The 12,483-nt window shown below is 55.2% G+C and overlaps 2 protein-coding genes across 4 annotated transcripts in view; both read left to right on the forward strand.

Moving 5' to 3' along the window:
- MYO1F (myosin IF) overlaps positions 1–1,054 on the forward strand; it is a 32,184-nt gene extending 31,130 nt beyond the window's left edge. Inside the window, exons 28-29 of the mRNA XM_023746116.1 lie at positions 301–328; positions 564–1,054. Of these exons, the coding sequence (XP_023601884.1) occupies positions 301–328; positions 564–692 (157 nt within the window). The 3' untranslated portion in view covers positions 693–1,054. The remainder of the gene's footprint in view (positions 1–300; positions 329–563) is intronic.
- Positions 1,055–4,817: 3,763 nt separating this feature from the next.
- On the forward strand, positions 4,818–8,546 carry ZNF414 (zinc finger protein 414). 3 transcript variants are annotated; one of them, XM_006104991.3, is made up of 8 exons: positions 4,818–5,232; positions 5,692–5,727; positions 5,881–6,190; positions 6,460–6,567; positions 6,665–6,770; positions 7,241–7,584; positions 7,665–7,715; positions 8,125–8,546. In XM_006104991.3, exons 1-8 carry the CDS (start codon positions 5,230–5,232, stop codon positions 8,328–8,330), a joined length of 1,164 nt encoding a protein of 387 aa, XP_006105053.1. In that variant the 5' UTR covers positions 4,818–5,229; the 3' UTR covers positions 8,331–8,546. The 3 variants fall into 3 exon arrangements, with proteins under 3 accessions (XP_006105053.1, XP_014302708.1, XP_006105054.1); XM_014447222.2 differs by lacking the exon at positions 5,692–5,727 and having other exon boundaries at positions 4,822–5,232; XM_006104992.3 differs by lacking the exon at positions 8,125–8,546 and having other exon boundaries at positions 4,822–5,232; positions 7,665–7,838.
- Positions 8,547–12,483: the final 3,937 nt, after the last annotated feature.

Here is a 12,483-nt window from a genome sequence, read left to right on the forward strand (position 1 = left end):
CCCCCATTACTGCATATCGTCCAATGGGAGAACAGAGGGGCCATGCTAGCTCCCAGGCCCAGCTAGAGTTACCCTCCTCTGAGCCAGTGGCTGCATAAGCTAGAGGCGTTGGGTGGAGATCACCTCCTAAGCCACCTGGGAGCCTGGTCTCACTGCATCACATGTAGTACCCCAGCCTCATTTTTGTTACGGATCAAACATAGGGCTAGCAGAACCTCAGAGACCCCTTGTGAGTAGGAAATGGGCCATCCAGACAGGCCACCTCCTAACTTACTAGTAAGCCCCTGGGCTGCCCCCCAGAGGAGCCTGGGACTCAACAGCACCCTCTGTAAGTAGGTGGGGAAGCCCCATTGAGGTCATTCTTGGGTCCAGCATAGAGACTATGGGGAGGGGCCTGCGGGAAGAGTACAAGTGAATGTTCTAGAAAATGATGAAATGTGAGCCAGTGACAAGGAAAAATCATGTATGTGTCCCTCCCTCCCTTCCTTCCATCACTCTCTTTTCAGCCTCTGCCTTATGCCAGGCCAGTGGAAATGAGTAAGACAGACTGAGCCAACATGAAGGTTTCCTCAGGGGTGGGGTGGGTGGTGCCTCATACTTTCTTCTATCCCACAGATTCCTCAGGCTGGTGGAAAGGCCGGCTGCATGGCCAGGAGGGCCTCTTCCCTGGAAACTATGTGGAGAAGATCTGAGTGGGGGGCCCAGGATTCTGTCCTTCCGCCTGCCAGGGAGCCAGGCCCTGCTGGCAGGGGGTCTCCTTTCTCTTAGCTGCATTAGCCAGAAGGTCCAGTCCTGTGGCCTCCAGCCCAGCCCAGGCTCTGGGTGGGTCTGAGGGTCATCACTGCAGTCACCTCTGGGCCCTGGCCTCCCGTGTCACACCCGTTTCCTAGTGTGTCACATAGGGCTAACAGCAGAGCCTACCTCCCAGCTGCCTTGTGAGTATGAAATGAGTCGTATCCTAGCAGCAAAGCTTGGGGAAAAGTGGAGAGGCCTTCACAAGTGTGACCTCCCTCCTTCTCCACTGAGGCAATAAATGTTTGCCGGATAGAAGTATGAACAGACTGAGCGCCAAACTTCTTAGAAACCTGTGACATATGCCCTAACCGGTTTGGCTCAGTGGATAGGGTCCCAGGTTTGATTCCAATCAAGGGCATGTACCTTGGTTGTGGGCACATACCCAGTAGGGTGTGCAGGAGGCAGCTGATCTATGTTTCTCTCTCATCGATGTTTCTAACTCTCTATCCCTCTCCCTTCCTCTCTGTAAAAAATCAATAAAATATATTTAAAAAAGAAAAAAGAAACCTGTGACATAGGAGCAGCAAATGCACCATTTTACAGGTGGAAACATGAAGGCTCAGAGGTTGAGTCACTTGCCCAAGATTCCACAGAGCCAAGCCTTAAAAAGTTTGAGCTTGTCTACTTGCCAGCTGCCAGAAGTTGTATCCCAGCTTTCCTTCAAAAAATGGTCTGGTTGGTTCTGTCATATCTGAATCTGCAGTCCCCAAACCCATCTAGGACTTGACTGGACCCTGAGGAAGGAAAGAGGCTCCACAGTCCACCCTGGGCCACCCCTGGTCCCTACGCCCCACCCCATGTTTGTGCCTTCTTAGCCCTCATTTACCCATGGTCTGGAAGGTTCTGACATTCCAGGGCCCTGACTTTCTGCACTTATGGTCACAGGTGAAGGGGTCATCTGGCAACTGGTCTCCCCAGCTGTCTGCAAACCCATGCTGAAATCTGAGCCGTTGAGACCTTACAGGCACAGCTGGAACCAGCTGGGAGTTCTGCCATGGTCTCAGCCTAAGGAGCCTGGCTTTCTAGATGGACACCTTTTCTGTGCTCAGCCCCTCAAAGAGCAGCCAGTCTGGGAGACTGGTGGGGTCAGGACTGAGCCAGAGAAGGGACAGGGGATGACTGGCCAGTTGAGTCTTTTGCAGGATCTGCACCCTCTCTCTTCTGCACCTACCTGGGGAAGCTGAGTGTAGCTGGGGGGGGGGGGGAATCCCAAGGTTGCAACTGAGTCTCAAAAGCCCTTTTTTCCTTTTAAAACATATTTTACTGATTTTTTATAGAGAGGAAGGGAAGGGGATAGAGAGTTAGAAACATCGATCAGCTGCCTCCTGCACACCCCCTCCTGGGGATGTACCCCATGCCCTTGACCGGAATCGAACCTGGGACCTTTCAGTCCACAGGCCAACACTCTATCCACTGAGCCAAACCGGTTAGGGCTCAAAAGCCCTTTTATTAGTCCATTGTTATACAAAAGCTTCCAGCCAGTCCCTTGAATGTCCCTGGTTCCTTCCATCTCTGATTTTCTCACTCTGCCCAACCACTATGTGTGCGTCTCTTGCTGCAAGACTTACATGTGAGGACAGACAGAGGGGAGGACAACCCACATGAGCCACCAACTTGATCAGCTGGGCATTTCCTGGTGGAAGAAATCAGGGCTTCCTTTCCCTTCTCTGCCCTCACACTCACCCTGTGGCCCCACTACCATCGTGGCAGGCACCTCATATGTAGGAAGTAGGGTCTTCTGGATAGGATGAGTGAATGAGGTTTGGGTGTGGAGCTGAGTATGGAAAAGGGAGTGGATTTAACGTATTGTAATAGCTTCTCACATCTAGGTTACAGTATCTGCAAACCTGTCAGTTTGACCTCACCCACACAGCCCACATCCTATTGACTCTTTTTTATACATAAAACTTGTTAAGTTCAGGCCCTCCTTTCCCTTCCTTAGATCCCTGTCCTTTCTGAGGCCTCACCCCACCCTTCCCCATATGCACCAATCTTCCCTGCTCACACACACCTCTCCACCATGCATCAAAATGACCTGTTTTTTTAAGTTTTTAACTGTATTAAAGATAATCAAAAGATAAGTTTTTAAATTCAAACTGCACAAAGGTGTGAAAAATCTGTCTCTCCCTCAGAAATCCCCGTTCCCCTCCCCAATTTTTAATGTCTCCTTCTAAAGGTATTCTCTGTATATAAGAGCACACAGGTGCCGGTGTGGGTCAGTTGATTGGAGAGTCGTCCACTACACTGAAAAGTCTTGGGTTCAATTCCCAGTCCAGGCACATACAGTGGGGCCTTGACTTACGAGTTTAATTCGTTCCGAGACCAAGTTCGTTAAGGAGCTCGTTAAGGAGCTCGTTAACTCAAATTACTCTATCAACTCAATGCAAAAAATCAGCCGAGAGACAGCTGGTATCTCAAAAAACTCGTTAGTTGGGACACTCGTAAGTCAAGGCCCCACTGTACTTAGGTTTTGGGTTCAATCCTCGGCCCCATCATTGGGGGACGTGCGGGAGGCAACCAATCAATGTTTCTCTCTCTCTCCCTTCCCCTCTCTCTAAAAAAATCAGTGAACATGGCCTCGTGTGAGGATGAAAAAAAAAAAGCATACAGGTACATCTTATGTACACAGATGGGATTACATTGCACACAGTCTACACTTGCCTTGAACTCAGACACCTCACGAATGGTTAAATAATGTATTAAAGAGCTCTGATATCAAAAACACTTCACTGTCCCCCAATAGCTCAACTTCCAAAGGACAGGCAGGGATTAGATGGTGTACCTCTCCCTGCTGAAAATTCATCAGTGTCTAGAATAGAAACCAGTTCACAAAGCCCTGCATGACCCTCCCTGCACCAAGTTCACTTTTTGTCTTCCACATCCCGCCTCCACTCTGCTGGAGCGCACTGATGTCGCTGTTCCCTGAAAAAGGCAAGTCTGTCCCTCCCCATCTCAGGACATTTGTACCTACCCACTTTTTCCAGAGTGCTCTGGCCCCATGACCTTCCACTGGCTCACTCCCTCCTCTCAGACAACAGCTCAGAAGTCGCCTCACAGAAAGGCTTCCCTGACCCATCACGGCCACATCCTTCTGTTTGTTTGTTTTTGGTAGCACTTAATATAACCTAAGATCATTTTCTGCATTTGTTGTTGTCTGTTTTCCCATTTAAAAATGTGAGTGGCTTCTGAGGTCAGGGATGTTTGCCGGCACTGTTCATTGCTGAGTCCCCAGAACCTAGCACACAGTAGGTTGGACAGGTGACTCATTCTTTGCTGGTACACTCAGTGCCATCCTCCTGGAAACACACCCTTCCTGACAGTTAGCTTGCTTCCCACCCTTAGCTATCCCAACGGACCCACTCCAACTTCAAAACTAAATGCATTGAAAATTTTTACTACTGCCCTGGCCAGGTAGCTCAGTTGGTTGGAGTATGGAACCTATACTTCCAGGTTGGGGGTTCCATCCTAGGGGCACATTCAAGGGTCAACCAATGAATCATGGATTGGTGGAACAACGGGGGAATGTCTCTCTCTCCCTTCCTCTAAAGTCAATCAATACAATTTAAAAAAATGTTTTTATTGATTTGATAGAGAGGAAAGGAGAGGGGGAGAGAGAAATATTGATGTGAGAGAAACATTGTTTGGCTCCTGTAGGCACCGCTGCGGGGGATCAAACCTACAACCTGGGCTTGTGCCCTGACCCGGAATCAAACCAGTGACCTTTCTGTGCATGGGACGACGCTCAACCAACTGAGCAACACCCGCCAGGGCAATAAATAAAGTTTTTTTAAAAATGTTGACGACCATTGCCAACTTCCTTCAAAAGAGGGTGCCAGTCAACACAACCTCTTCAAAAAGGAGCGTTGTTGTAACTGGTTTGGCTCAGTGGATAGAGCGTCAGCCTGTGGACTGAAAGGTCCCAGGTTCGATTCCGGTCAAGGGCATGTACCTTGGTTGTGGGCACATCCCCAGTAGGGGGTGTGCAGGAGGCAGCTGATCGATGTTTCTCTCTCATCTATGTTTCTAACTCTTTATCCCTCTCCCTTCCTCTCCGTAAAAAAAAAAAAAAAAGGAGCGTTGTTTATCGCCTTTCCAGGCTGGTGATGATACGGAATGGGCTGAAGATACCCATTTTACAGACGAGTACACAGGCCAGGGAAGATTTTAATCCTGGATCTCAGCGCACTGGCTGTTCACATTGCCCTCAGTTTGCAAACCCGCTGCGGGGGGTGTTCTGTGGTTCAGGAGTCCCCGGACCGCAGGCCCCGCCCCCTCACGGAGCGCCCTGCGCAGGTCCCGCCCGTGCTCTCGCGAGAGCTGGGAGGCGGATAATGGCGTCGAAGTGAGCGCGAGCTCACGGCCGCCCAGGAAGTCGCCGCAGCCTCAGCCGGAGCCGCAGGAGCTGCGGGGACAAAAGGCCTAGCCGGGCCAAGGATGGTGAGCGCGGCGCCGGGGACACGGGTGCGGCGAGCCAGCGGGGACTGGAGGGGAACGGTCCTGTCACGCACACACCCTCCGGCCAACCCCGCCCCCACATCCGGACACTCGCCCCGTCACTAGTCATTTGGCTACCACCCCACCCCCGACTTCCGGGCCTGGTTTCGACTGGGCCACCCCCACTGAGCTCGGGCTCCGCCCCCGGTCTTCATGCCACCGGCCCCCAACACTTCCAAGTTCACCTGCACAGGTCCGGTCCGTCCTCAAACAATCCATGTGGCCACTTCCGGCCTCACCAGCATCTTCCTAACTCCACTCGGTTCAGAGCCTCGCCTTCATAGCCTTTGTCCCGCCTACTCCCTCCAGGCCACGTGGGGGGCCTCCCATCTTCCTAAGCTGGGGCAGAGGGGATGCTGCTTTCTATGAGCACTTCCTGACAGCTGTCCACTTCTGCGTTAGGAACACTTCCCGCCTAGCTGCCTGCCTCCCTGGATGGTAACTCCTTAGGATGGGGCTGACTGGCTCTTGTTTCCGGAGCATTCGCTGCTTCAGGAATGCACCACGGTCTTTGGGGGTAGGGAGGGTCCCCTGGCTGGCCCCAGCAGACCCTGGGCCCAGAGGGGTCTCCCCACCTCTTTTTTCCACCAGGAGGAGGAACCCTCCGTGCCCAGCCCGGACATGCTGATCAATGCAGAGCCCGGCTCCAGTGAGACCCAGAAGGAAGTGTCCCCAGGCGTGGCCGCTGCAGCCCCCTCCTTCTCCATGGGGGAGGCGTCAGGGCCTGACCAGACAGCCACACCCCCATTGTGGGATCGCGGAGGGTCTGGAGGGGCCCAGCAGGGCGCCTCCTCAGCCCCAGGCGCGGGCCAGCCTGGCCCTGGATCTAGCCTTGGCCCCACCAGCGCAGTCTCTGGGACCAGTGAGGACCTGCGGCCTCCCAGGCGACGCCCACCACCAGGTGACCTGTGATAGGGCCTTCTGTGGGGGCACAGGCCCTGGAACGAAGGAAAACAGCATTTCCATACTTGGTGATATCACTGAGTGTGTGCCAGGCTGTGGCTGCTGTGAGGAGCCAGGTCCACTCAGCCCCTGCCCTCTGGCAGCTCAGTCCAGTGGAAGCGGTAGATGGTAAAGACCCAGTAGGAGACCATAGGGTAACTCTGGGCAGAGCCCCGGACAGCATGGGGGAGGGGAGGGATGGGTGACCCTGTTGTGTACATCCTACAGGAAAGCAGATACCCTGCTCCAGCCTTGGCTGCTGCCTCAGTTTCCCAAGCGTTCGTGACTTGGCACAGCATCTGCGTACCCACTGCCCACCCACACAGTCCCTGGAAGGTAGGGTCAGAGTAGGTGGTGGGAGGCAGGCAGAGTTCCCAGGCTGACCCGTCGCCACCCCACTCCACTCCTCTGTCCTCCGCCCCTGCCTTGCCAGGCAAGCTCTTCCGCTGCTCCGCCCTGAACTGCACCGAGACCTTCCCCAGCATGCAGGAGCTGGTGGCACACGGCAAGCTGCACTACAAACCCAATCGCTACTTCAAGTGAGACCCTGACCACCCCAGCCTCCTCTGGTCCTTGGTGACTAGGCCCTAGGCAGCTCCTGCTCCTGGTGTGACAGCCAATACCTGGGGTTCAAGCCTTCTACTTCCCAGTCAGGGGGCTGATGGGGGAGGGGCTGGGGTCTGAAAGTCGGTGTGGCCTCGGGCAAGACCTGTCCCAGAGAGACTGGGACCTGGAGAAGGTCCCAGGACCCGGAGGGGTGGGGCTCCTGTGGGTGTGGTTCCTCCCAGTCTCTCCTTAAGCTTCTAAGAGGAAAGCTGACCACCTAAGTCTAGGCTGAGACCTCTTCCTTTTCCCAGGGCTCTGACCTGGAGGGGTCCGGAAGGGTCGCGGTCAGCGTAGGGGGCACTGAGGACCAGTTCCTACCCCGCAGTTGGGTCATCTGTGACTTGGGTCTGGTCCCCCTTCTTGGTGCCCGGGAGACCCAGCCCAGGCCTATGTTCGTCCCCAGGTGTGAGAACTGCCTCTTGCGCTTCCGCACGCACCGCTCGCTCTTCAAGCATCTGCATGTTTGCGCTGAGCATGCGCAGAGCCCAGCCCCACCGCCAGCCCCTGCCCTCGACAAGGAGCCCTCGGCGCTCGAGCGCCCCACGGAATCTGACTCTGCGTCGGCGACGGGCTGGCAGCACCCGCTGCCCGAGCCCTACACGGCCCCCGCCCCTGCCCCCAGCGGGCCCTTTCTGCCCTACTTGAACCCCGCGTCCTTTGGCCTAAACCCCACGCGCCTGCGCCCCTTCCTGGCTGCCGCTCCTGGGCTGCCGGCCTCCAGCGCCGCGGTCTGGAAAAAGAGCCAAGGTGAGTGCCGTGGCAGGGCCGCCAGAGGGTGGGCTGAGTTTGCTCCGATTTCTGACCTTGACCCGCCTATTTTACCGCAGGTGCCGGTGGCAGTCCTCGAAGACCCCAGGGCGGCTCGGACGCGCCCTCAGGTGCGTGCAGGTGACCACCAGGGCGGGATGGAGGGGGTTTCTGTCCTGCGTCCTGCCAGGCCCAGGAGCTGCTGGGAGGCAGCAGTGCCAACCCTGAAATACAGGATTTTGCCTTAAAAATTACTGGCCCACGCGCCTTCATCTGCACCGGCGTTACCATGTAAAGCTCGCGCTCTGCGGGGATTCCGGGGATGGGAATGGGGGACACAGAGAAGTCAAGTTTAATGCCCCCAGTTTCAGGGGGGCACACACCTGGGGAAGGTGGATCAGGCAGGACAGCCCCTCGGTACTCGCGAGCTGATGGGAATGGATAAATGTCCGAAGCACCCTCGCCCGTGACCGCCGTCCTCGGTGATGGACCAGACCTCTGGGCTGGGGCCGGGACTGACAGGGTCCCGCCTGCCCACAGGGCACATTTTGTGGGAGCACACGCGTGGTCGCTACTCGTGCATGCAGTGCACCTTCTCCACAGCCTCGCGGCCCGCCATGACCCTTCACCTGGAGGACCACCGCTCCATTGCCCCCGGGCAGCCACGCCCCGATTGCCCGGTGGGTAAGGTCCTGGAGCACCAGGGTGGGGAGGATGGAGGCCCCAGAGGCGAGGGGCGGGGCTGAGGCTCAGCCACCTCCTCTGCCCCACCCAGACCTGGCCCTGCTTGCACCCAAGGTGTTGCTCGCTGCTGCTGCTGCTATCAAAGGGGAAGTGTACAGTTTTCTTGCTGCTCTGAATGCCGCATAGAGTGGGTCATGAGATGGGGGTAGTTTTGTGATTTTAGTGGGGCCTGAAATGGATTGAGAGAGGAAATAATAAAAGAGGCGCGATGAACTGGCCTATGCTGTCTGGGTCCCTCAGCAGCCTGTCTAGCAGTCTTGGGCACCCCCCCCCCCCATCTTGAGAAGGGCAGGCCTCCTCTTACCCACGACCCACTTATATCCCACCTTCCCTGTTACCTCAACACGGACCAGCCTCCTGCTCAGTACTGCCACTGCCTGCTGTCCAATCACTTCCAGAAACCAGATGGGATGGAAATTTACAGATTATTGATTGATTGATTGATTGATTGATTGTCTTGGGAGTCAGTGGGGAGGACAGGCAGGGAGGCTGGTCCTGAGAAAGTGCTGAGTTGGCCCAGCTAGAGCCCTCTAGGTCCTTAGGCCAATGATAACTCACAGGGAGGTGACAGGATAGAGCCCCAGAGCTGGGCATTCTGTTGCAGGCTAGGACTCAGGCCTCTTCTTTGTCCTGGATTTTTCCCCTGCCCCAGCCCTAAGGAAAACAGTGGGTCAAGGTCAGCCCTGGAGAGCCTGGGTTCCCTTCCCTCCTTATCCCTCCCCATCCTGGTCCTGTCTTCCCTTCCTTCATGGGAAGTCAGGGCTGGGCCAGGGTTGGAATTTTGGTGCCACACTGCTGTCAGCCCTGCTGTCACTGAGATCTGTGGGCCAAGCTTCCTGGTATGGAAGTCCCAGGTGTTATTGGCAGCCACCACTCTGGTGGGTTCTACTACCTTCCAGCCCCATGGTACTCCTAGCCCAGGCCTCTGCCCTCTACCCTTCCTGGGCACCAGAAGCAATTCATCCTGCCCTTCCCCCCCAGTCTGAACACGCCTGAAAACGGGTCTCTTCTGATTGTGTCCCTCCCCTTCCTATACCCTTCAGTGTCTCCCTATAGTTCTCTAGATGAAGATCCTGTTCTCCTAGTAGCTCACAAGGCCCCCATCTTGAACCTTCCCATTCCCTCCCCGGGCCACACAAATCATCTTCTCCCTTCTCCTCCTTGAATACAGACTTCCTGTGAGCAAGCACACGAGTGAACCCCTGCAGACCCTGCTGAGATGGTTGTTACTCAGCACCAGCTGTGGAGTTAGATGGGCCATCAGGGAAGCGGCTCCAGGGCCCTCTGAGCTCCCCCTTCTCAGCTAGAAGCCTTATAGCCATGACTGTGTGGCCATCAGCTTTCCTGCATCTCACTTTTTAGTCTTAAATGAGTGCCTTGATGCTCATCCCTGGATCCTTTGTGAGGATTCATAGAGGGACTGAGGAGAGAAGGTGGGGACTTGGGAAATGTTTGCAAGTGATTCACATCCCTCCAGCCACCAAGCCCATGGCTACCTCAACCTTTGCAAGAGCCTGGGGAGGAGGTGGGGCAGGGTCAAGGGGCCCATTTTACAGAGAGAGAAGGTGAAGGTAGGTGGGTAAGCTCACTGACTCTCTAGCCAGGCCCAGTTTTAAGTCACTCGCTGATTCTACACCACCCTTGGAGCTGGGCACAGTTACTACCAGCCAGCAGGGTCCACATTCCCAAAGCCCTAGTCCCATGTTGCGGCCAAAGGTAAACTGAGTGGGGGGGTGAAAGGATTAAGGAAAGACAGATAAGAGAATGAAAGCTGGGTCTCGGTGGGACGCTGCTCCCTGATGAGATAGCGCCAGCATCCACAAGCCGTGTCTTTATTTTATAGCAGATGCCACGAGGCAAAGTAGGGGCGTGATCACGTTGTTTACAGCATTCTCATGAGTTCCAACCCTACTCAACTACATGAACTCTAGCACAAGGCACGTGGGGCCACGTGTTCAGACCATAGGCTCAAGCTTACTACCACAGCCATTGGCTATAATTGTGCTGGGTGGGCCCTACCCTCCAGCTGGGACTTGCACGTGGCAATGAGAGGACCCTGTCCTTTCATTAGTCCAAGGCTTGATCCTAGCCAAAACACCGTAACTGCGCCCCATAGTCCCAGGCTTTCCTGTATCTCCAGGGACAGGAATTAGTGATTCTGGTTCCCCAGGACCCCAGGGTACCAACCCCCCTAGCTTTTCTTCCCTATCAAGTCCCTCATTCAGCCATCCCCAAATCCAGTCTGTCAGGACTTTTCCAGAGAGACCAAGAGCCAATATCTTGGTCCAGTTCCCCCAACACCCACCATACCCACTCCATCACCCATATAGATGCAGCCACCCCTCCCATGAGAACTAAGGGCCCATAGCTCCTACTGCCCCTTTGGAGGCAGTGGGAACTCTGCCCTGAGGCTTAAGGAGCTGGTTCAGCAGTTGGCCTGGTTACCCTGACCACTCCAAAACATACCTCCTCCCTCATCCCCTTCCAACTCATATACAATCTTTTGTCTGCTCACTTGAAATTTATCACTGCTCCCAGTGTCCCTTCTAGGCTCCTGCAGCCCCTGCCCTCCTTCTGGCTAACCTATGACCCCACAGAAGGTCCCCCTACCCCACCTCAACTCCAGGATGCCTGAAAGCTGTCCTCTTAGGCCCAAGCATGTCCAGCAGACAGCACCCAGGAGTATCAGTCTGAGGGAGAATGAGAGGAGGCCAGCACTCGCCTTGTACAGCTGCCCCCACGTAGGCAGGTGGGCCAGAGACTGCAGGTTCATGTTGAACAGGCTGAGCCACTCCAAGTGTCCATCCACCGCCTGGCAGTTGTCCAGCACCAGTTCCGTTCCTGGTGTCACTGGTGGGTGCCCCCTCAGCTGGGAAAGGGGAGGTAAAGTTCCTGACCTGAGCTGAGCACCCCCCATCTGGGGCTCCTGACTTCTTGTTGCCTCAGGACCCACCACCCACGTGCTCATTCCTCTAAGTGGCTGCACCAGCTGCCAACCCCCAACCCCCCACCACCCACCCACATTAGGGAAGGCAGGTGCACTGCTCCTGGCTCTTGCACAGGGCCTGGGTGCACCAGCTTCAATTCCCCACGCACGCTCAGAACCCCAGCTCACCTCCCTGGCCCTCAGTGTTCCACACACTTGCCTGACGAACCCCCACCAACACCCATTTCCCAAGGCAGATGCTGGTTCAGGCTCACTTCTGGCTTTTGGTTCCCCAGCTCCAGCTGGAGCTGCAGGTCCACGTTTAAGGCTTTGTGCCTCCAGAAAGGTGCCAAACATACAAAGAGGACTGGGGGTCATGTGCCCTCTGGGGACTGTGCCAGGAGCCTGTGGGCTCTCCCCAGAGGCTCAGCCAGGGAGGGACCCTCTAGAATTCTGTGCTGAGGCTGTCCACACACCCAGGAGTCTTCCCAGAGCCTGGGGAATCACTGGCTGTAATTCATTAAATCCTTCAGCTTACCTTATATGCTCTCAGCCAGTCATCCCTGTTCTTTCTTTCATCCTTTCCTCTCACCAAACCTGTGAGGTGGTGGCTGGTCCTGGAGACCCAGAGAGGACCTAAATCTCATCATCCCTGGCCTCCTGGGACCCCTGTTCAGAGGGGGACCCACATCTGGAAATGTGACTGAGAATGCATGTCCCTGTGCAGGGACACGGATTCACAGGCCAAGTTCCAGAATCCTCAGGCTGTACCCTTAAAGCAGACATACAAATAGGCAGTCATTTCCAGATGTGCTGCCTGTGGCCTTCATGGCAGGGCAGGCAAAAGAAGGGCTCCTGCTGGGAATGCAAGTCCTTAAGACAGAAAGAGCCTCCTTCCCTCTCTCAACTAAATCTTTCTGGATCCTTTTGGAAACTTATAGGATCACCTGCCAGAGGCCTCACCACTGACTGGAAGCAGACCCTGCATTTTAATAACGGGGACAGATGGCAGGTGACTGATGGGCACCGGTGTTTCTCAATTAGCTGCACATTAGAATCCCTCAGCAAGTGTCTAGGTGTGGCCACACCCAAACCAATTAAGTCAGAATTTCTGGGTGCTTCTATGTCTTTCTTTGTAAATTCCTCAAACAACCCCAATGCATGGCCAAACAGAACCAGGGCTCTGCACTCCCCCAATGAACTGACCTCCAGGGGACCTTATCTGGCTG

Source organism: Myotis lucifugus, unplaced genomic scaffold (genome assembly GCF_000147115.1).
Source record: "Myotis lucifugus unplaced genomic scaffold, Myoluc2.0 scaffold_628, whole genome shotgun sequence".
Classification (NCBI taxonomy): domain Eukaryota; kingdom Metazoa; phylum Chordata; class Mammalia; order Chiroptera; family Vespertilionidae; genus Myotis; species Myotis lucifugus.